At 45.2% G+C, this 25,040-nt stretch overlaps 1 protein-coding gene across 8 annotated transcripts in view; it reads left to right on the top strand.

Annotated features, from left to right (window-relative positions):
- The window catches only part of CCDC138 (coiled-coil domain containing 138), a 96,959-nt gene that overhangs the window by 54,396 nt on the left and 17,523 nt on the right, over positions 1 to 25,040 (top strand). For 5 of the 8 annotated variants that reach the window (XM_039529896.1, XM_039529877.1, XM_039529909.1 and 2 more), the window contains 2 exons: positions 5,698 to 5,836; positions 7,021 to 8,287. The exons of 1 other annotated variant lie outside the window; for it this stretch is intronic. In XM_039529896.1, coding sequence (XP_039385830.1) covers positions 5,698 to 5,836; positions 7,021 to 7,192 — 311 coding nt within the window. In that variant the 3' untranslated portion in view covers positions 7,193 to 8,287. Of the gene's footprint in view, positions 1 to 3,870; positions 3,973 to 5,697; positions 5,837 to 7,020; positions 8,288 to 25,040 lie in introns of those variants that run through there. 2 more of the 8 variants (XM_039529887.1, XM_039529918.1) reach the window with 2 other exon arrangements.

Below are 25,040 nucleotides of genomic sequence, written 5' to 3'. Positions count from 1 at the left end.
CAGCATGCCATTCATCTTGTGGCAGCACACATCCCCGGAACCAGAAATGTATTGGTGGATCATCTCAGCAGAACCTTCTCATCTCGACATGAGTGGTATCTCCACCCCAATGTAGTCGACCAGATCTTCCTAAGGTGGACTTGTTCGCGACTCACCAGAACAGGAAGTGCCACCAGTTCTGCTCGTTTCAGGGGGTCAACAGGGGCTCTCAGTCGAACGCCTTTCTGCTTCCTTGGTCGGGGGCTCTGATGTACGCTTTCTCGCCGGTGCCGTTGCTGCATAGAGTTCTCATGAAGATCAGGCAGGACAAGGCCAAGATCATCCTAATAGTCCCGTCTTTGCTGTGCCAGCACTGGTTCAGCACACTCATGGATCTGTCAGTGGCACCCCTGATGCCACTGCCCTTCTGGCCAGATCTCCTATCGCAGAACCATGGCCGGCTGTGCACCCAAAACTGGCGGCATTGCACCTCACAGCTTGATTCCTCCATGGTTACTGCCGAGGAACGGGAATGTTCAGCCCGAGTTCAACAGGTCCTACTGGGAAGTAGGAAGCCCTACACAAGACCAACCTATGTGGACAAATGGAAACATTTTGCATGCTGAGCCTTGGTCCATGAGGTTGGGCCTTAGCAGGCCTTGCTGCAGCTGATCCTGGACTACCCTCAAGCATCTCAAGCTCCAAGGTTTGTCTCTTTCCTCAGTTAAGGTCCACCTGGCCTCTATATCAGCCTTTCACTCTCCATTCCAGGGCTGGTTGGTCTTCATGCAGGGAGGGATAGCTTAGTGGTTTGAGCATTGGCCTGCTAAACCCAGGGTTGTGAGTTCAATCCTTGAGGGGGCCATTTAGGGATCTGGGGCAAAAATCTGTCTGGGGATTGGTCCTGCTTTGAGAATGGGGTTGGACTACATGACCTTCTGAGGTCCCTTCCAACCCTGATATTCTATGGTTCTATTCTATGATGGTCCAATTCTTGAAAGGCCTGGAGCGGCTTGATATCCTGTTCCCTTCTTCTGCGCTCCTGCAAGGTGGCAGTCCTGGTAGCAATAACTTCTACCTGAAGGGTCTCCGAAATTAGGCCGCTTACATCAGAGCCACCCTATACGGTGTTCTTCAAGGACAAGGTCCAATTGTGAGCACATCCAGCTTTTGTGTTTCACTGTTTCACACAAGCCAACACATATTTCTGCCAGTCTTCTTACCAAAGGTTCATAAGTCAGAGGAGGAGTGTGGGCTGCCCTCTCTAGACGTCAGGAGGGCACAAGCCTTTTACATGGAGAGGACCAAGCCATTTCACAAATCATAGAATCATAGAATATTAGGGTTGGACGGGACTTCAGGAGGTCATCTAGTCCAACCCCCTGCTCAAAGCAGGACCAATCCCCAAAGTCCAACGCAGTTGTTCATCGCGGTGGAAGATAGGATGAAAGTACATCCGGTATCCGCCCAGAGAATTTCTTCCTGGATCACAGCCTGCATCTGTTTCTGCTGTGATCAGGCGAAGGTGCCTCCACTGGTGGTTGTGACCGCCCACTTGACTAGAGCTCAAAGCCTCGGCAGTGGCCTTCCTGGCCCATGTGCCGATTTCTGACCTCTGCAGGGATGACATCTGGTCGTCTGTGCATACATTCATGCCTCACTATGCACTTACACAGCAAGCCTGAGATGATGCTGGCTTCGGTAGAGCAGTGTTGCAAGCCGCACATCTGTGAACTCCGAGCCCACCTCCAGGGATTCTGCTTGTGAATCACCTAGGATGAAATCAACATGAGCAAGCACTCAGAAGAAAAAATGGTTACCTATCTTTCGTAACTTGTTGTTTGAGATGAGTTGCTCATGTCCATTCCATTACCCACCCTCCTACCCCTCTGTCGGTGTTGCTGGCAAGAAGGAACTGAGAGGGCGTAGGGCCGACGGCGCCTGATATAGTGACGCCAGAGCTCAGCACTCAAGGAGGCACCACAGCCAACCCTAGAGATACCACTAAGGCAAAAGTCTCCGACAACAGTGCACATAGGCGCACACATACCTAGAATGGAATGGACATGAGCATCACATTTCAAAGAACAACAGTTATGAAAGGTAGGTAACCATTTTTTCTTTACTTCATTGCTTTATGCTGTAGTTTGCATATTTTGCTAAGTTGCCTTAAGTAGGACTTACAAATGAGTTTAAGGCAAGGAAAAAAAATAAACTAAGAAACATCTTTCTTCCCAATTCCGTGTCCCTTTGCTAGATATGACTAACCCATGCTATCAGTTAGAAAATATAGTGTATATGTAAGAAAGTCAAACATAATTTTATTAGCTTTCTGTATCCGTTCTATGAATCATATTGAAATATCAGATTGCTTTGAAACAGTGAATAACTGTTGTCCTTTATTTCTTAAATTAAAAACTAAGTTTTCAGTATGTTTGTCTCGTCATATAAGCAATTTTTGTTGAAGCAATTAAGAACATAAGAGAGGCCGTACCGGGTCAGACCAAAGGTCCATCTAGCCCAGTATGTGTCTACCGACAGTGGCCAATGCCAGGTGCCCCTGAGGGAGTGAACCTAACAGGCAATGATCAAGTGATCTCTCTCCTGCCATCCATCTCCATCCTCTGACGAACAGAGGCTAGGGACACCATTCTTACCCATCCTGGCTAATAGCCATTTATGGACTTATCCACCATGAATTTATCCAGTCCCCTTTTAAACATTGTTATAGTCCTAGCCTTCACAACCTCCTCAGGTAAGGAGTTCCACAAGTTGACTGTGCGCTGCGTGAAGAAGAACTTCCTTTTATTTGTTTTAAACCTGCCGCCTATTAATTTCATTTGGTGACCCCTAGTTCTTGTATTATGGGAATAAGTAAATAACTTTTCCTTATCCACTTTCTCAACATCACTCATGATTTTATATACCTCTATCATGTCCCCCCTTAGTCTCCTCTTTTCCAAACTGAAGAGTCCTAGCCTCTTTAATCTTTCCTCAGATGGGACCCTCTCTAAACCCCTAATCATTTTAGTTGCTCTTTTCTGAACCTTTTCTAGTGCTAGAATATCTTTTTTGAGGTGAGGAGACCACATCTGTACACAGTATTCGAGATGTGGGCGTACCATGGATTTATATAAGGGCAATAATATATTCTCAGTCTTATTCTCTATCCCCTTTTTAATGATTCCTAACATCCTGTTTGCCTTTTTGACCGCCTCTGCACACTGCGTGGACATCTTCAGAGAACTATCCACGATAACTCCAAGATCTTTTTCCTGACTCATTGTAGCTAAATTAGCCCCCATCATGTTGTATGTATAGTTGGGGTTATTTTTTCCAATGTGCATTACTTTACATTTATCCACATTAAATTTCATTTGCCATTTTGTTGCCCAATCACTTAGTTTTGTGAGATCTTTTTGAAGTTCTTCACAATCTGCTTTGGTCTTAACTATCTTGAGTAGTTTAGTATCATCTGCAATTCTAGAATGTGAAATTTTCTTGATATTTTCTGATTGTTGCTGTTGCATAACAGGGAGGATTGATTGAAATCACTTATTTAAATCATGGTTTAAATCAGCAAGCAGGAAACCTTGACTTAAATAATTGGTTTTAGTCTGATTTTGCATTTGTACTTTTTAGTTATTGTCCTAAAGAAAAGTTCTTTCTCATTGGCTGTTATAACCATTGGAACATGTTTATTTGCAACCAAATACAGCCTTTACGTTCAATTTGGTACTTCCTTTTGCTAACTGGAAGAATATACTGTATATGTACATATGTATTTAAACAATTATATAGGTTAACCTACATGTATTTGAATTCTCAATTTTAACATATTTTATGTTAGAAAATGGTGACTGGTAAACATTTGATATTTTTTTTACCCAGGATATGTGCCAAGCTGCATTTGGATGGAAATTGGAATTAAAAGTGTACAAAAGCAACATTTTACATTTGTTTTTTATTAGTTGCATAAAGTTACCTTATATATGCAAGAATCATAAGAAAGAAAACAAGTTTATCAGAGCATATTTCGCATTTAAAATGTATTAAACAAAGGAAGTATTACCTGGAGTTAGTGAATTGACAGAATTTGGAAGTATTTAGGTGCTTAAGGGCTTGTCTCTATGGTGAGGTGGGTAAGGTGTTCTACGGTGGATGCATGGGAGATGGAATGATTTCTAAAGCGCAGTAACATGTTGCACATTAGAAACAACACTATGTTAAAGCTCACTAGGGAACCTTTAGTGTGCATCAGCCGGGTGTACATTGACCAATTAATGCACAACGCATTAGTGCACTTTAGAAGCCAAACCTCTGTAGAGCACCTTACCCCACCATATAGACAAAGCCCTAAAAATGCAGAACAGAAATTGCAGTACTTACATTTGGAAAAATCTAAATAGAATATTTGCTCCCTTGTAAAGACTGAAGGAAAAAAAAACTACTTAATGTAGTATACAGCATTGTGATAATTTATAAACCTTGAGTTGATCTAAAAAGTTAGCTATTTACCCCAGTTATACAATTTAAAAATAGGCACCCTTTGTCTCGTAATTTGAGGAGGGCCTATTGATGCTGCTGTATTTTTTTTTAATTTAAATTATTTTAATGGACTAAAGTAGGCTTAGGCCTTAATGTAAATTGACATAATTTCAAATGTAATTTGAAATAGGTTTATTTTAAAAAAGAAAAATATATTTAATGTAAATAAAAATTGATTTAAATAAAACTAATCTGAGTTTTTAATTTTTAAAAAAACGTCATCTACCTTTGGGTGGGACAAATGCACATTCATGCCCATTTCACAAGATGGGGACTTAGCAATATGATGCATGTATTTGTATTTGCATTCTCTTTGCCCTGCCAGGCCAAAAAAATGAATTGTTCACCCTTGGTGTCCTTATTAGTTTTTTGAACTCTTAAACACAGAATTTGATGGTTTGTAATTATAAACTAATTTGTTAGGTACGAAAATGTGGTGATAAAATGTGGACCGATTTCATTGTGTATATATTAGCAATAAGATTGTGGAGAAGAGAACAAAAGTGAATAGAAATGCAGCATGACTTGACCAAAAGCTTTAGGTATGCAGGATTAAGGGAGTTATATTAATATTTATATGGATCAATCTTTTTTTGGTTTTTTTTTGCTCACAGTTTTTATTGCACCTGTCTCGAAGCTGAGTTCTAGTAAACAAACATTTCGATAATGACAGATTACTTAGTTTCACATTAGCTTCTATAAGTATTTCAGTATCATCTGCTGACATGTACTTTTGCAGCTTCTTAAAGCAATACTCCTTGGTGAACCACCTTTGGCACTGCTTAGTGCTTCTGCCTGCTGATGACATGATGTGCACAGCTATATGTGAGTTTCAGATAGGTGTGTCAAAGATGCAGAATTATCACTTGAGTTAAAAGTAGCCCTCCCTCCTGCCATTTTTTATTGATCAGAAAGCAAAATGCTTTTACTGTGTTTACTACCTTGTTTTATATTCGTATTATTGGTGATGTCAGCACAACATTGTAGCTCAGGTTCTGTAGTTTCTGATTCTGCTAGAGTTTTATGTCAAAAGTGCAGTAGAAGCCAAAAAGTTACGTAGTTTGTCTTGTTACATTGCAAGTAAAAAGTGCACATCATCTTTTATTAACTATAGTATTGGATTTTTTCTACCAAATTAATTGATGAGAACATTACATTACTGCTTTACAGGTTTTTTGCAGCCTTTCCTAGAAGCCTGCAGCAATGAGTCCTTTTTCCGTACTTGTTCTGTGTTGCTTCGAAATCCTAAACTCGATCTACTGATAGTGGAAAAACTCAGCATTATATTGCAAAAACTCTCCAGAATCAAGTAAATATTTTTTATTTTGTAGTCTTAGTTATCAAAAATTTCTTTTTTTGTATTTCTCCTCATAAATTTTCTGACTCCATTTTCTCTCCTTGACCTTAAGTTTTGCTGAGTTACTTTGTAACATAGTTTTTCTGGGTTGAAATTTACAAAAGGGCCGATGTGACATAGGAATCTAGATCCTATATTCAAAAGTGATTTAGGCACTTAGAAGCCTTAAGTCTTATCCACTTGCTGTGACAGTTAAGCTCCTAAGTGCCCAGAAGTCATTTTTGAAAAGGGAATTTAGACTTTTAAATTTGACCCTTTCTAAGGATCTTTCTCTGTGCTTGTTGCTTTATAAATTTATTGCAACAGAAATTCTCCCCTGCCTAATGATATCACATCTTGTACTGAATTATGCCAGTGCATTACATGATTTGATTACTTCTCTTATAAAACAACAGAGACCTAAATTAAAGTCTTTTATTCACATTAGGTACTGAACACTTTTTTCCCTAGAAAATTAGGGATATATAGATTAGTTTTGATCATCCTGAGGATAAAAAACAAACAAACCAACCAACCCTATAGCTCTAGGTGGGGAAAACAAGATAAGTTTCTAAGTTGAAAGAAAAAAACTATTTTTCATTGGAGATAAGTTAGAATTTAATAAATTGTGATTTTTTTTCAAACAAACAGAATTGCTTAAAAATGTGTAGACTGAAAACAATCTCTCATCCCTATCAGCTGTTGGATCTTCCAGTGTTGGATCTGTCTACAGTATTTTTAAATATCGTTTCTTTCTGTCTGTATTTCCAGAGCTATCTCTCTCCCCCTGCATTCCCCCCTCCACTTGGTCTACTATCCAATCCCTCTTTCACAGCTTTGAAAACTTGCTTCATCTCTTCCTTAAGGTTTCCTTGGGCTACATTTAAAAGCCATTTATCTGTGGGAAAGGATACTTCTGCATGGGGTCATGTTTATTTTTGTCACAATGCAGCAAAACCATAGCAGCTTAGAGAGACACCATTATCACTGACAACGTAAAGAATCACATTCATGGAATATAAAATACAACACAAATTTTGGTTCCATAAAAAATGTCAGTCTCTCCATAATAGTGATTTTGAAATTCTCTTCCCATACTTGAAAGTAATCCAATGAATTTTTGTCACTGACTAATTTTATATGAAAATCTTTTGCAGAAGTAATAAGAAGATGTTTGAATTGTTTACTATTCATCTAATGATCCAAGAGCTGCAGAGGACAACACATCCAAATCATGCTTTTCTCTGTATTAACCTCAATTCAATTCTTTTCAATTTGGGCTTAACAAAGACCAACTCTCTTATCTCCAGTCTAAGCACAAGTCACTAATGAACTGTATTTTATTATGGTTTATGTTCTGTATAATTTGTACAAACAAGAGTATATTTATTTATAAAAACTAGCAGACTAGCTAACAAGAACATCAATAGCTCATTTATAACTGCATGGGTTAGAATTTGTTATGTTACCCTCCCTAATCAGTGTATTCATTGAAAGAGAAGGTGGGAAATTGCCCAATCTTCAAGAGGCCTTCTTTGTTTTTAAATTTAGCTGAAATATACTACAGGGTTAGTGCTGTGCTGTTCTAGAAAACTGACCTGTTCAACACAACTGGCACCTGCTTGCTAGGCACACCACTAGTACCTACTTTCCTCACAAAGTTGTGAAATATGAGTTAACCTTAAAAATATTAAAAATTTAAAATCTTCAGTGTTTTACCAACATTTATTATTGTTTTTTTGTTTGTACAGGTGGCACATAACATGGAAACAGTCTTTTTGCAAATGTATTTCAGGAAAATGCTTGTTTTAATGTACTGAAGTCAAATTTTGATGAAATTGAACTTGGTGTATATTAGGTGTATGTTGAATGAGAAACTTTCTCTGGTCTGTGATATCCAGTATTTACAGGAATTGCTGTTCACTGTTTTCTCTTTACTTATATGTATTTGCTGTACATCGCTGTGCTTTATTAACTCATGATACTGGTTTTGTATTTTTTTATGGATTTTGATTGTAATATCTCTGAAAATATAAAGTATTTCTTAAAATTTTTGGAATAATATTTACTTCAGTTAAAAGCCATAATCTTTTAATAAAACAAATCCATTTTCTATTTTATTAATTTCCAAAAGGGACGTAGTCCAGTCTCCTGCTTATGCACACACTTTTCCATACGTACTTTTCAAACACTAATAGCCAATTAATTTTGTCATTGATATGAATAGGTATTGGTACTCAAAAAAATGCATATGTACACAAAATGAGTCACTTGACCCAACAAGTCTCATTTCTAATGTTTGTGTTTGATTATGCCATTCTGTGAAACTACAAGATATATTCTTTGCAACTCCATGTAATTATGTAATTGAAGCTGTGATTATAATTTAAGAACCTGCTTTATAATAAATCTGTGTTTGATTAACTCTGTGGCCAGTCCATGTGAAACTTCTTACAAGATTAGTTCTTCGAGTGATTGCTCAAGTGTATTCCACTATAGGTGTGCGTGCTCGCACGTGCACCGGTGCCGGAAGTTTTTCCCTTAGCAGTATTCGCAGTGGGGGAGCCCCGCTGCGACCCCTGGAGTGGCGCTGACATATCGCGCTATAAAGGGGACTGCGTGCTCCCCCCACCCTTAGTTTCTTCTTGCCGCCAGTGAAGGTAGTTGGAACTTGCTCCAGCCTTGGCTGCAGCGTTATAGCCTTAATGGTATCCAGTTTCCCTGAAAACTTCTTTGCTGAACTTTCTCTCGCGAAGGCCTTGGCTCGGGGCATGCCCCGTGGCCCAGGCTTCAAGTCATGCGACTCCTGTCACAACTCCATGCCCAGAAGCGATCCACACAGTCAGTGTCTTCACTTCCTGGGCGAGGCTCACATTAGTGAGAAGTGTAAAATTTGCCGCTCCTTCAAGCTGCGTACAAAGAAGGAGCGTGAGATCTGACTCCGGGCTCTCCTCATGGAGTCGGCATTGGCCCCGGCACCGGTGCGTCGAGCGGACCCCACGCCTGGCACCTTGTCTTTGGCGCGCAGCGAAGTGCCTCTGGTGCGCCACCCTGATTCTGCGCCCAGTACCGTGTCCTCGGTGCGCAGCGAGGCGCCGTTGATGAGCCGGCACCGCTCCCCTGCTAAACAAGGGAAGACTCAGCGGCGCTGAGAGGAGGAGAGGGGTGAGGCCAGACCCGAGTTGGGCAGCCCACGATCCCCATTGGGACATAGACCTCCAGCTCGCACTGAGCGGAGTAGTCCAGTCCCGTCCACGTGAGCCTCACCCAAAGTACGCATGCCTTCAATGCCAGAGGTAGCTCAGGCCGTGCATAATATCCTGGTGCTTCTGGTGCCGGGTGCGCCTCCTCAGTCGGGCCCCCGGTCCCGAGGGAAGCCACCCTTGGGCGCCCATCAGCCCTCCCCGGAGGTCAAGGTACCTTCCCCAGGTCAAGGTGCCAAGTAGAGCCTCGCGACGCACGTCGACTCCGCATCCTGGCTTTTCTGTGAGCGGATCCCACTCCTCTGGTCTCGGACGCCGTTGAGGAGGTTACAAGAGACGGCACCGTTCCTCCTCCAGCCAGTCCAAGAGGAACAGGTCTCGCAGCCGTCGGCACCGATGCTCGTACTCAAGCGCCCGCCATCACAGAGGCCATGTTCGGAGTGCATCCCGAGAGCCCGAGGCACCGTGGTCAAGGCGCCGCAGGGAGTCCAGAGACACCTCTTTGGACATTTACCTCTCAACTTCCTCCAGGTCAAAATCTCGGGGCAGGAACCGTCACGATAGAGACCGCTCCAGTTGTTCCTATGGCACCCTGCTTTCCTCCAGGACTTCGACATCGGCGTGCAGCCATCTCTCCCTGGGCCACACCGCACCACATGAGCAACCAGCCCTGCCGGCACCCAATGCATCTCATTTCCAAGCTGTTCCCTGGCAAGGACAATGGTGCCACTGGGCACTGTGGCCTCAGGCTCCTGCGCACCCGAGACCTCGCTCTGTGACGGGATCCTCTCAGGGCCGCCCTGCATCACCTCCCCGGCACTGGGATCAGACCGTGGGCGCTAAACCCCCGGCATTGACTCTGGCACCAGACCCGGATATCGAGTCCACGATGCCGTCAGTTGCTGAAGGCACCGCACCATCCACCTCTTCGGCACAGGGTGATTCAGTTGCGGTGCTGCCTCCCTCTTCCCAAGAGGACTTTAAGGCGCACCAGAAGCTGCGTAGGAGCGTGGCAGCAAATCTCGAGCTCCGGGCCGAGGAGATGGAGGAGCCCTCCAATAACCTTTTTAATGTCCTCGCCTCCTCGGTACCGGGGCGTGTGGCGCTCCCATTCCATCAGGGAGTAGCCAACATCACCACTGGCCTCTGGCAGAACCCGACCTCGTTTGGGCCAATTTGCAAAAATGCCGAGAGGAAGTACTTCATCCCCACAAAGGGTCACGAGTACCTATACACCCACCCAGCTTCTAACTCCTTGGTGGTAGAGTCGGTCCACCACCGTGAGCAGAATGGCCAGCCCGCGCCCACACCAAAAGACAAGGATACTCATAGACTGGATACCTTTGGGAAAAAGGTTTATTCGTCCGTGAGTTTCCAGCTCAGAGTGGCCAACCACCAGGCACTGCTGAGCCGGTACGAGTTTAATCTCTGGGGTTCCCTCTCCAAGTTTGAGCCCCTTCTTCGGGACAAGGATGGAAAGGAGTTTCGGGCTCTGATCTACGAGGGTGCGGCCACGGCCAAAGCAGCTCTCCAGGCGGCTTCGGATGCAGCGGACACAGCTGCTCGTACAATGGCTTCCGCACGCTCCATGCGATGGGAGTCGTGGCTCTCGCTCTCAGGGTTGTCGGTTGAGTCCCAATCTATAATGCAGGACCTGCCGTTTGATGGCAAGGCTCTATTTGCAGAACAGACAGACACCCGTCTGCATGGGATGAAGGATTCCTGCACCACCCTTCAGACACTAGGCCTCTACGTCCCGCCCCCTAAGGACAAGCCCAGGCCTCAAACCTCTGCTCCTCTGGCTCGGGACAGATACGAACCCCTGCCTAAGCGGCAGAGAGAACAAAGGCGTCGGTCCCAATGCCAATCCTGTTTGGCCCCTCGGCCTGCGACCTCGAAGGCTAAACAGCTGGGAAAGTGGCATTTTTGACTTGTTGCCAGTGTACCCCCCACCCAGTTAATAAAGTTGCCTTTTATGAACCGTTTATCGGCCTTCCGACTGCAGTGGGCCTGTATAACATCGGACCAATGGGTCCTCAGCACCATTTCCCACGGGTACAGGCTGCAGTTTGTTTCTACCCCTTCCAACTTCCCCCGTCAGGGCAGCCAGCCAGGGTCCCGGAGCATGTCCTCCTCCTCCTCCGCCAGGAGGTGGAGTGCCTCCTTTCCCTGGGAGCAGTGGAAAGGGTACCTCAGGAATACCAGGGCAGGGGTTTTTACTCCAGGTATTTCCTCATCCTGAAGGCGATGGGCAGGCTTCGGCCCATCCTCGACCTGCAGAATATCTCAACCAGTTCCTGGTTCACTGCAAATTCTGTATGGTGTCCCTGGCCTCTATTAGTCCATCCCTAGACCAAGGGGATTGGTTTACGGCGCTGGACCTCCAGGATGCGTACTTTCACATCCACATTTTCGAGGGTCACAGGCGTTTCCTCTGTTTCATGGTGGGTCAGGACCATTTCCAGTTTACGGTCCTCCCCTTTGGGCTCTCTACTGCCCCCAGGGTATTTACAAAGTGTATGGTGGTGGTGGCTGCCCACCTCAGGAGAAAAGGGCTGTAAATCTTCCCCTACCTCGACGACTGGTTGCTCAAGGGCCGGTCTCGGTCTCTGGTGCAGCAGCACATGAGCTTCCTGCTAAACACCTGTGCAGCTCTAGGCCTACTGGTAAACGAGGAGAAATCCACGTTAATCCCGGTTCAGCGCATAAGCTTTATAGGGGTGCTGCTGGATTCCCGGGTGGCCATAGCCTCCCTCCCACGGGACAGATTCGAGATGCTCAAGGCTCTCATCACCTCGGTCATGGCCTTTCAGCTAACCACGGCACGAGTGTGCCTACAAATCCTTGGCCACATGGCAACATGCACCTATGTGGTGCGACATGCCAGGCTTCGGATGAGGCCCCTTCAGCTCTGGCTGGCCTCCCCCTACTCCCAGGCCAGGGACGGCCTGGACAAGGTTGTCACGGTGCCACCCAGGGTGGTGACAGATCTCCAATGGTGGTCCCTCCCGAGCAACATGCTCCGGGGTATCCCCTTCCGAGAGCCCCCTCCCTCACTAGACCTAGTGTCAGATGCCTTGGACCTGGGCTGGGGAGCCCACATGGGGGATGTCAGGACCCAGGGCATGTGGTCACCAGGAGAACTGACCCTGCACATAAATGTCAAGGAGCTCAGGGCATTTTGCAAGCACATACAGGGGAAGGTGGTCAGAGTCCTTACAGACAACACGACTGCCATGTATTACATCAACAAACGGGGGCACGCGTTCCCGGGCCTTATGCCAGGAAGCCCAACTCCTGTGGGAGTTTTGTATAGCCTACAACGCACTTCTGTGGGCTTTGTACCTGCCTGGCAAGAGCAACACGCTTGCAGACCACCTGAGCAGGGTGTTCTCCCAGCAGCACGAGTGGTCCCTACACAGAGAGGTAGCCAGGTTGATCTTCCTACAGTGGGGTACTCCCCAGGTAGACCTGTTCACCACTGCCTAGAATCGACAGTGTCCTCAATTCTGCTCCAGAGCGGGATGGGGCGACGAGGCGATATCGGATGCATTCCTGCTCCCATGGTTGGGGCCCCAGTTGTACGCCTTCCCGCCCTTCCCCTTAATAGGCAGGGTCCTACAGAAGGTGAAGTCAGACGGGGCGAGCGTTATTCTCATAGCCCCAGATTGGTCCCGTCAGCATTGGTACAGGTCCCTACTGCAACTCTTAGCGGCCCCTCCGTATAGGCTACCACTCCGCCCGGACCTCCTCTCCCAGGAGGAAGGTCGTCTCTTCCATCCCAACCTAGCCGCTCTCCACCTGACAGCGTGGCTGCTCCATGGTTAAATGAAGAGGAAGGGAGGTGTTCTGAGGATGTGAGGAAGGTCCTGCTGGAAAGTAGGAAACCCTCCTCACATCAAACCTACCTGGCTAAATGGTGTAGGTTCTCTAGGTGGGTGAGGGATAGAGGTTCCTCTCCCTCCTCCGCGTCTATCTAGCTTGTCCTCGACTGCCTCCTGTCCCTTAGGGCCCAAGGGCTGGCGCCCTCCTCGATCAGGGTGCACCTCGCGGCCATTTCAGCCTTCCACCCCCCGGTGCAGGGCCTGTCTGTGTTCTCGCATCACATGACGGCCCGGTTTCTGAAAGGGTTAGATCAAGCATTCCCTTACGCCAGACCCCCGGTTCCGTTCTGGGACCTGAACCTGGTGCTCTCCCGCCTCACAGGGCCTCCCTTTGAGCCTTTAGCCACGTGCTCATAGTCCCACCTGTCATGGAAGGTGGCATTCCTAGTGGCCATCACCTCAGCCCGCCAGGTCTCGGAGCTCAGGGCCCTGACTTCTGAACCGCCATATACGGTCTTCCATAAGGACAAGGTTCAGCTCCGCCCTCACCCCACTCTTTTGCCTAAGGTAGTCTCGGCTTTTCACATGGATCAGGATATTTTTCTCGCGATCCTCTGTCCTAAACCCCATTCCTCCAATGAGGAACGCCGCATGCACACGTTGGACGTGCACAGAATGCTGGCCTTTTACCTGGACAGAACCAGGTCATTTAGGAGGTCCCCCCAGCTTTTTATTGCTTCGGCGGAGCGTATGAGGGGACGGCCGGTGTCCACCCAGCAGATCTCCCGCTGGATCACCTTGTGCATTCGCACCTGTTACGACCTGGCAGGGGTTCCCCCGCCTCCTATTGTGAAGGCGCATTCGACCACAGCCCAGGCCTCGTCGACGGCCTATGTGGCTCATGTCCCTATTCAGGATAGCTGTAGGGCTGCTACGTGGTCCTCTGTCCACAGCTTTTCAGCACACTATGCGATCGTCTCCCAAATAAGGGATGACGCCGGGTTTGGTAGGGCAGTGCTCCTCCCGGGTAACCCTTGAAATTTTACATTTAAATTCCTACCTGCCTCCATCAGGTATAGCTTGGAGTCACCTATAGTGGAATACACATGAGCAATCACTCAAAGAAGAAAGGACAGTTACCTGTTCCATAATTGGCGTTCTTCGAGATGTTGCTCAGGTGTATTCCACGTCCCACCCTCCTTCCCCTCTTTCAGAGTTGTCTGGCAAGAAGGAACTGAGGGTGGGGGGAGCGCGCAACCCCCTTTATAGCACAATATGTCAGCGCCACTTCAGGGGTCACAGCGGGGCTCCCCCACTACGGATACTGCTAAGGGAAAAACTTCCAGCACTGGTGCACGTGGCGAGCACGCACACCTATAGTGGAATACACCTGAGCAACACATCTCGAAGAATGCCAGTTATGGAACAGGTAACTGTCCTTTTTAATGCCCTTTGACTTTTTGTTTGGTTTCTTACTACAAAGTCTTTGAATTAGGGCTCTGACAGAAATAAATCCGTTGCAGTCTGACCTTTTGTTGACAATGTTTTTTAAGACATCATTCTACACCAAATATGGTAGATGGGAAATCCTGAATGTAGTGCAACATATAATTTAAAAAAAAAAAGGGGGGGGGAGATTTCAGATAACTTTTAACTATTATTCATCATAGCTGAAAGTTTGTGCCAATGATTGCTGATGGATAAAATCTCTGAATAAAAACTTCTCCCGCAGCAGATATATTTTTGTCAGATTTTATTTCACAACAGAGAAGATTTTACGTGCCAATTTTCTCTGTTAGCAGCTGCATTTCTGCTCCTCATGATCTGTTCCACCCTGCCCAACATAATCATCTACCCCTGATTAAGCATTAAAAATGCTAAGAAATTAATGTACAAAAAACTGATCTGTGAAGCTGTTATAGTTGCTACACACACCTCATTGTTAATTCTGCTCCTGCAGGGCTGTCGGCCTTCCATCACTCCATTTACTAAGCAACTACCTCCCAATACAAACAAGTACTGCACTAAACATCCATGACTAATAATAGCAGTAGGGGATAGTTTCATAAAGAGGTGTGTGCAGAAGAGGGGATCGAGAGGGACTGAATTAAGGTTGCCGTGCCTGGTCTATGGTGTACTGTAGTTACAGTAATGTTAAGGGGATGTGCCTGTAGGTGGAGAAGAAGAGGGCACATGCTACTCAGGGTATGTCTACGTGCAGCTGCCAGTGTGCTTCCCAGCATGGGTAGACAGTCGTGCTAGCTGTGCTAGAGGTAGTGCTCTGACAATGGCAGTGTAGCTGGGAGTAGCATGGGCCATGGCTTGGGCTAGGTGGAAGCTCGGACTAGCACATAGCTAGCTCCAAGACGGCTAAGGCTATATCTACACTTTGAGCTAGGGTAGTGATTCCCAGCTCAAGGAGACGTATCTGTGCTAACTCTGAATATTAAATCTATGGCCAGATCCGGCGGGGTCTTCCAGCTGCTGAGGAGCTCTACTGTATCTTTGCTTAGGTACCCTCCATGCTAATCTTTGTTGAGTTTTTATCAAAGGAGGAATTATTATCAACACCAGAAGTGTCCTCAACAACAGCAACAGAGGAGGGAACTGTTTAAGCGTCATACTATCAGCTACATCTTCCTTTGACATGAGGACAGAAGAACTAAACCAGTCCTGTCCAATACCTTTCCTACCCCATTTGGGGACTGCCTGTCACAATTCCACCAATAATGGCAGTCTATAACATCAAACAGATGGATTCTAGAGATTCTTCTCAGTGGCTCAGCTATCCAGTGCTAAACCCTTCCTCCTTCCAAGCCTCCTACTCCTCCCCAGTCCTCTTCAGGAACCTATTTCATGAGACCATGTTGTGAACAGAGCTGGAGTATACAAGAGATACCACAGAGTGCAGGGGGAAGGGTTTTTATTCAAGATGCTTCCTTATATCCAAAAATGGGTGAGAGCCTTCAATCCATTTTAGATCTTAGGAAGCTTAATGCATTTGACAGGAGGTATCAGTTCGGCGTAATCCCTCTCTCCTTTCTGTACACAACTTGTTCATGGCTCTCGATCATAAGAACAGGTCACACAAACACATGTCAGAGATGGTCTAGTTTACTTGGGCCTGCTTAAGCACAGTGGACTAGACTAGATGATCTGTTGAGGTCTCTTCCAGCCATACATTTGTATAATTCTTGCTCTAAAGGAGGTTTATTTTCACATTTGTCTGACCATCCCATCAGGAATATCAATGTTTTATAGTAGGAAGGGACCACTGCTAGTGCAAGGTCTTCCCTTTCCATTGCCGCAGGGGTTGTTACCAAGTGCCATTCCATAGTGGCTATATATCTCAGGAAGCAAGAGATTTTTCTCTATCTTTACCTAGACAATTGGCTTGTCAAAGTATCAGAGAGAGAAGTTGGATATAATGCAGATTTGCTTCCTTTTTACCAATCTGAAATTGTGAGTAAATTGAGTGAAGTCACTTAGGCCTGCTCAAAAGATTCTTTTCACAAGGACTGCACTGGACACTGGTTGGCTGAGCTTTTTTAAATAATAATATATGGAGCTATACCTATCTCATAGAGCTGGAAGGGACCTTGAAAGGTAATTGAGTCTAGCTCCCTACCTTCAGTAGCAGGACCAAGTACTGTTTTTTGTCCCCGATGGCCCCCTCGAAGATCAAACTCATACTCCTGGGTTTAGTAGGCCAGTGCTCAAGCCACTGAGTTATCCCTCCTCCCAGAAGAAAGTAATGCAAAGATAAAATGAGATATAGCCCTACTTCTACTGTCTGGAGCAGAAAATTTCTTCTTCAGACTGTTGGGTCTTAGTATGTCAACCATGTTTCGGACACTTCCATTCTAGGCTAAGGGACACATTTTAACAACATTGTGACACTAAGGTGATTGGTCCCCAGCAGAAAGGAAGATGCATATCACTATACTGGAACTGAGAACCATTCAATGGGTTTTTAAATCATTATTTTCTCGAATCAGTCACAAGGTTGTTCAGGTAGCAACTGACAATACAATAGCAATGTACTATCTGAACAAACGAGAAGAGTTTGTTGTCCCCTCAGTTGTGCAGGGAAGCAGTCCATCTTTGGGGATGATGTATAGAACAAGAAATTTACCCAATGACCATTCATGTAGCTGGGGAAAGCAACAATCTCGTGGATTACTTATGAAAAAAATCATGGATACATACGTGGTCCTTGAAGGCTTCTATGGCAAATGAAATCTTCAAATTGTGGGATTGACCAAAAATAGACCTCTTTGCATTAAAATACAACTTGAAGTGTTGGAAGCTTTATGCAAGGACAGGGGGAGACAAGGAATCTATTTTGGGTGTATTTCTGGTGGACAGGACAGGATCTCCTATATGCATTTCCACCCATCCCTCTCGTTCAGAGCATGATAAAACAGAACAAAGCCAAAATAATTTTGATAATACCAGCTTGATCCAGGCAGCAGTGGTATCGGGACCTGATTCATCTGTCCAAGGGGCTATGTAGACTTGACTTGTCACAACAGTAAGGGAAAGCATGTCACCCAGATCCTCAGTTCTTTCCTCTAACGGCATGGACAATAGGACTTGGAGACTCTTAGGCATTCTTGTTCTTCAGAAGTACAAAATGTCTTGATTAATGCAGGGAAAAGATCCACATGTAGATGTGCATATGAATAGAAAGGGTTTTTATTATGGATAATCAGTAATAGAGATCATTAATATCTAGTCTGTTTATTTAGAGTATTTGCTACATCTTAAAATGTCAGGTCTTGTTATCTGTTAGGATCCATCTCTCAGCGGTATCAGCATACCATGTTCCTGGTGCTAAATCTGTGTTAGTTCATTACATGGTTAAAAGAGTTTTAAAATGGGATTAATTGATATGCACCAGGCGAGGATTCTGTACCATTTTAGGATTTAAATATAGTATTTACTCATGTGATGTAACTCCCTTTCAAACCTGTGGGGCACTAAGGTTCCACCCGCTAAGCTGCACCAGCCCCAGAGCATTCCAGGAGGGTGAATATGCAGAGTCCATCCAGAAGAGTCCTACTTATAGGTAAGTAACCTTTGTATTGAAAAAAATAATAAATGGGGTGGGGGGGTTGTTTGCCTTTTAATTTTTGAGTCCTTAAGTTTCATTCAAGCTTTTATTTGCAGCTAAGAGGACTAGCATCTTCCAAAAAAATTTTCTTCTTCTGCAGCTTTCAGAAAAGCACCAAGAGTCACAAACGTGAGCTAAAATCATGAGACTTAGCAAAATTAGGTCTATACTGTGGACCAAATTTGTAGGTGATGTGTATGGTATTTTAGACTGTCACTTCAACCTAATTACTCCTCTCCCAATGTGTTAGGGAATCTAAATTTATGTAATGTACACAGAGAAGAGCCAGAAAAAAGTGTAAATTAAAGTAGGATAGGTATTGCTTTAACTTGTTCATTCTGTTGGCTCCTCTGTATATAAACAAACACTCATTTAGATTCCTTTACACATTGTTAGAGCAGATGTAAGGCAAAAGTTAATCAAATTTCCAGAGGGCCTAATTTACACTACCTTACTCATCACCCATTTGGTCCACTGAGTTAAGAACTAAAGTGAAATTGGACATTGTCTAAATGCCCATAATGAACTGTACTTGATGTAGTTCAGAGTCATAATAAGGTTCTTTTTTTGTAAATTCCCTCATCCTTCCTTATTCTAATGAATCTCCATTAGCTTAATGCTAACCTGCTGAAGCCAATATATTACAGGAGACAAACCCGTAGGTTTCTTATGTTACTGCTAATTAAATAAAATACTAATCTAGCTCTATGGGCTACAAGTTGTGTTATAATATCTTTCCCTCCTTTTCCATTTAGTTGTCCTACATGTTTTAAATGAAGTGCTGGTCCCTATGTGTATTCCACATATGGTTATGCATATGCGCCATGAACCTGCGTCTGGAAATTCTAACAAGCAGTGTCCATTGGCCTGCATGTGCACAGTAGATCTTGTGCTCCCTACAGAGGGCCTAAGAGTCAATGTGGGCTAATGTCTCTTCAGTTCCTTCTTACCGCTGCATGTCCTGAGTCAGAATCCCTGTGTTCACAGATTTCTCCAGCTTTTTTCCTCTTGATAGAACTGTAAAGAGATGTGTAAATAGTTTTTCTATTTCATAGATTTCATATTAGTATAATTAGTATGGATTGTTTTTCCCCATACTGGGGACTATGCTCAGAGTTCAACAATTGTGTCACCAATCACCAATGCTGCCTCTACTGCTTGGATGAGTCACATATCTCTGCAAAGTGCAGTATTTCACTCGTTTCCACTAAGAACTCATGAAGCTTGTGAGCTTCATCTAAGGAAACACCTTATGTAGAAGGCTGAGGCCCCACTCTGATTTGGGCCAAGGAGACCACCCTGTACATCAACCCCAACATACGAGTGGTGCCTCTCCAAGCACAAACTTCGTAGCTGAGTTTGCAGCTCCTGAGCCCAAGGATTCTTCCTCAGAGCTTTGCATGCAAGTAGGGTGCGGTCTCATGGTTGAAAGGACAGATTCTAGTCCAGTACTGTTCACAAGAGATGCAATCTCTCCTCGAGACCATTGAGGTTGGGTGAACTTTCACATGCAGATGCTAAAGGACAACAGCACCACTGAAACCCCCCAGGCTGGAGGGTAAAGCGTGTAAGAGGAAAGATCTGCCATGTCTATTGGTGACTCCAACTCCAAAACACAAGGACCATAATCTACTGATTCCATCTAAGAGTGCAGATCCAGACTTTTCATCTCTATCAACTTGCTTGTCTACCTCCTGAGATGTGTCAGAACTCTTTGGACATTAGGATATATGGGGACATATACAATACTGGTGAATATCTTCCTCCCTTATCCACAGTCTCCCATACTCTTTGGTCTGGCCCTCCTAAGGGACGTTACTATACCAGAGAATGAAACTACTTCAATGTCTCATCTCTGACCATCGGTTAGAACTGTCCCAGAACTGATGGTCCCACCATTGGAAAGGGAGCAGTTTTCAGACTTGGATGAGTCATGTTCTGACCTCTCTGCCACCTCCTCAGAGAGAGCTGAGCACTAACCAGCAGTTAGTCAAGGAGATCTGGATGCTACCCCCACCAAATAGGACTTCTCCAGGGACTTCTGGTACCCGATGACATGGGGGTCACCCACAAATGGCTGACTCCTTTTTTTGGCCTTATTGGGGCCCAGGGGATCCCTATGGCAGATGCCAAGGACCCATCCAGAAATTTAAACACGTCTTCTTGGCACCAACCAGATCCATTTGAGGAGGATGTTGACTCAGATCCTCTAATACCGATGGGAAATCTCATCCTTGTCTTGGGACAAAGCAGTCACTCCTTCTTTTCTCTCCCTGCTGGACAATCAGAGGCAGTACCAGGAGCTATTGTACAGGAGTGCTAGTGACCTCCAGATAACACTGGAGGCGGTCCAGAACCCACACCACTAGCTCTTAGATATTTTGCAACCTGTAGGCCCAAGTAAGGTGGTGCTTCCAGTTAATGAGGCCATCCTGGAGCAGGCTAGCTTGGTCTGGCACACTCCAGTATCCTGCATCCCCACACCTAAAAGAGTCAAGAGGTGCTATTATGTCCTCATCAAGGAAATTGAATTCCTTTTCCTCCCGTCCTGTCCCACAACACACTGGTGGTACAGCAGCTAGAAAAAGGGATAGGTTGCAACATGAAAGGACCACCCCAACTGACAAGGGCTCAAAGAGATTGGGGAGAAAGGTCTTTTCATCTACAGGCCTGCAATTCCAAATTGCTAACTATCAGGCTTTGTTAGCAAATAACAAACTATTGTAAGGACAAGCTTCCCCTGTGGCCAGAGGCCAATTTCAGTACTTCATAGAGGAGGGCAAGTTAGTGCCAAGAACATACCTTCAGGTGAAAGTGGATGCAGCAGAAATGGCAGCCAGAGGTCTGGCTACTGGTATGGTCATGAGGAGGGATTCCTGATTACAGTCTTGGTTTCCCCAGGGAGGTCCAGAATACTGTACAGGACCTTCCCTTCGAAAACTTGAATCTCGTCAACGAGAAAACAGATATCCCTACACTCATTAAATTACTCAAGATTGACCCTATGCCTCCTGGGGATTTACACTCTGTCCCCAAGTAGAAAACACCAAAGACAAGCCTATAGGCCAAGGCCACCCCCTCCTCAAGTGTTCTACCACCAGCGTCCAGCCAAGCCTTCGCAGAAAGACAGAGGGTTCAGAGGCCTTGCTTCTTTGCACCCTCTACCACCATGACCTCTACCTGTTCCCAGCCTCCTGCAAAGGGCTACTTTTGATATCTCAGCCTACCACCATTGATGCCACCCATGCTTCCCACATTATATTGGGGGTGGGGCATCTCACACTTGTCACCCACAATTGGACTTGATCATGACAGACCGCTGGGTCTTGGAAATTATCCATCAAAGTTATTCCATTGAGTTTCTCTCCCTTTTCCCTCACAAACACCCTTCAGGGACAGCTCTCATGAGGGGATTCTTCATCAAGAAGCAGACTCCCTCCTACAACGAGGGGCGATAGAGCGCGTTTCACCTCAGTATCAAGGAAGAGAGTTCTATTCCCCCTATTTCCTAGTCCCCAAAAAAGCAGATCGTGGAGACCCATTCTGACCTTTGGCAACTATGCATCTTTATTTGAAAGTCAAAATTCAGCATGGTTATGTTAGTAGCAGTAATCCCCTCCCTACAGGAGTGGATGTGGTTTGCAGCTTTCAACATGAAGGATGATGCAGACTTTCATGTAGACAATCATCCCTCCCACGGAATGGCTCTGGCCCAATTCCTGCTGTTTATGATGGGCCAAGAATATTTCCAGTTCACAGTCCTTCCCTTTGGGCTAGAAACAGCACCCAGAGTTTTTACAAAAGTTGTCTCTGTGGTGGCAGCACAAGTGATATGTCAGTGTTTGAGTTATCCATATCTGGATGAATGGGTAGGTCGCTCCTGCCAAGAGGTCAAGTCAACAATGGAGCCTCTGTTCCATCTTTTAGCGCCCGGGGTGTCTGCATAAACAAAGAAAAATCCATTTTATCACCCAAACAGATGATGAAGTTTATCAGAGCAACACTGGACTATTTGCACCACAGAAAGATTTCATTTAACAAGCAGCCTGATAGTACAGATTACTTGCAGATCAAGAACTATGATCAGAATGTGCCTCTCACTTTCAGACCATATGGCATTTGCCAGGCTTCATCTGCCATGTCCACAGGTCTAGCTCTGGTCGATCTACTCAGCAAAGATCACATCAATTCAAGAGTGACTGTTCCTGCCAGAGCCATTGCCTCCCTCGCTTGGTGGTCAAGCTCAGAGAACACAAGTGGGCATTCCCTTCAACACTCCCACCCCTAGTGTCACCATCATAACAGATGCTTCTTTTCTGGGGTAGGGTGCTCACCTGAACAACCACACTGCACAAGGTACTGGGACCCCATGGGAGGCCACGCTGAACATCAATATACTAGAAATGAGAGCAGTCTGCCTGGCTTGAAGAGTTTTTGTCTTGCATATACATTCACTCCCTATCCGAGTGATGTCAGACAACATCACCATGGTCTTTTACATAAACAGGGCAGAGCAAGATCTCTTACCCTTTTCCTGGAAGCAGTCAGGCTTTTGAACTGGTGCATCAAAAACCACATTGTTTTTTAAGCCGCATACCTCTGAGGTGCTCAAAACTCATTAGCAGACAATCTGAGCAGACACTTCTCTGCAGACCCATGAGTGGGAAATTCACAACTCTTACGTGAGTGAAATATTCACTAAATGGAGTACACTTCAGTGGGATCTCTGCATCACAGATGAACAGAAAACTTCCCCTGTACTGCTCCAGAGGGGCTATGAGCCACGGCTCCCAGGGCAATGCTCTATAGTTGTCATGGACAAACAAATCTCAGATGTGCCTTTCCTTCCATTTACCTGCTACCACAGGTCCTGAGAAATATCCATCATGATAGGACCAGAGTCATTCTCCTAGCACCAAATTGTCCCAGGCAGTTTTGTTTCACAGAGCTCCTGAAAATGTTAGTCCACCCTCTCCCCTCTCTACCTCCTATTAGGATCTGCCACTTTCCAGACCACCTAACTCAGAAAGGGAGCAGAATCAGACACCCCAGTCCAGACTTGCTCCTCCTCACAGCCTGTCCAGAAATAAAAAGTTCCTGTTCAGCACCAATTCAGGCTATCCTTAACCAAAGTGAGGAAGATTCAACTAGGACCCAATACCTAGGTGCATGGAGGCATTTCTGTACTTGGGTACAGCATAATCAACCTTCTCCAGGCACTACAGATATTCCAATCATTTTAGATTATCTACTGTGTCTAAAAACTCAGGCCTTTCCATTAGCTTGCTACAGGTCCATCTTGCAGCGATTAGTGCCTTCCTTCCTCTGATAGACTGATGTTCTGTTTTTGCCCACCCAACTACATTAAGATTCACTAGGGATTAAGTCAGGACCTATCCTTTTTCTGAAACCTTGTGCTTCTGCAGAAAAGACTTCATTCCCTTCATGTCAGATGTGCTCTGATGTTCTTCCTGCAAAGGACCAAACCAATCAGAAAATCACCAGGACTTTTTCTCTCCATAGTAGAAAGATCACAAAGTCAAGTAATATCCCTTCAGAGAATCTCTAAGAGGGTTTCTAGATGCATCAAGTGCTACAGGAGGAGGTATATGTACTAACCTGGCAGAGTCAGGGCACACTCCACAAGGCACAAGCCACCTCTGCAGCATCCCTGCAGGACAGTCCAATACTAGACACATGCAGAGCGACCACCTGGAGCTCCATCCACGTTTGTTAGACATTATGCACTAGTTCAGGCCTCTGATGTGGATGCAGCAGTGGGAACTACAGTACTGCAAGCATCTTTGCTGCCAGCTTCCTCGCACCCTTCTCCTGTCTGAGCACTGCTTGTCAATCAGCCACATGTGGAATATACATAGGGACCAGCACTCAAAGGAAAAATTGAGATGACTTACCTGTAACTGGAAGTTCTTTGAGATGTGTGGTCCCTGTCTGATTTCCCATACCTGCCCTCTGTCCACTCTGCTTTGGATCTTATTGGATTCATGGTAAGAAGGGGAACTGGAGAGGCATCAGTCAGCATTGCCTCTTATACCCTCAGTCAGGTGCATGAGGAGACCTACTGTGCACGTGCAGGCCAACGGACACTGCTAGTTAGAATTTCTAGACTCGGAGGCATGGTGTGCATGCTTATCCATATGTGGAATACAAAGAGGAACCACACATCTTGAAGAACTTTCAGTTACAGTAAGTAAGTAACTTCCAGTTACTAATTTTTTTTACTCTTACATCATTCATGTATTTTATGTACTTTTCAAAGCGATACTCTTAACCTGTAGTATGTGTGTCTGAAATTTGTGTGTGTATAAAAATAATGAGAGAGAGAGAGAGAGAGAGATTCATGAGCATACCCTATTGCAGTGAAAGCATGAATCAAGCAATGCAAGAAATTAAATCTATTAAGGAGGAAGAAATGGCTGCAAGTTAAAAAATGGATAAGGTTAGACATTCATATTGACTAGATTATATTTACAAGATGGAAAGAAATCCCTTCTATTTTAGTTAATAGACACTAGACATCTTGATGAGATTCTCCCTGAAAACCCACTTCCTCCGCTACATCTACAAGAAATTAGCTACATCTATTTATCTCATGTACAATTTTTAAAAGTGCTTACTTGACTTAGGAGCCAAATCTCATTTTCAAAAGTCACTTTGGAGACTAAGGGTGACAATTTGGAAATCTGTCTGAACATGAATTTCAGTTCGATTTTATGAATGTGTGTATGTTTATACCCTTATGGTTGTCTTTTATTGTCTTCCTTCATGTGATGAGGCAGAGTGGCCTCCCACTGATCCAGGGGGTAGTCAACTGCTAACCCAGGGTGGGCAGAGCCTGAGAGGTCTCAACCCACCCCCCCAGAAGTCAACGGGCGGGACAGAAAGTATAAAGGCCAAACCCAGCAGCTCAGTTGATGGCAAGCGGTTGGAGGATACAGATGCCTCCTGCCTGCTCCGGGAGTTGGAGCCTGGCCACGCCGAAGATTTGCCAGAGTTGCTGCCATCACCAATGG

The sequence above is a fragment of the Mauremys reevesii genome, linkage group 1 (assembly GCF_016161935.1).
Source record: "Mauremys reevesii isolate NIE-2019 linkage group 1, ASM1616193v1, whole genome shotgun sequence".
NCBI lineage: Eukaryota > Metazoa > Chordata > Testudines > Geoemydidae > Mauremys > Mauremys reevesii.
The sequence above is the reverse complement of the archived record's forward strand: the minus strand, read 5'-3'. Positions and strand labels throughout refer to the sequence as shown.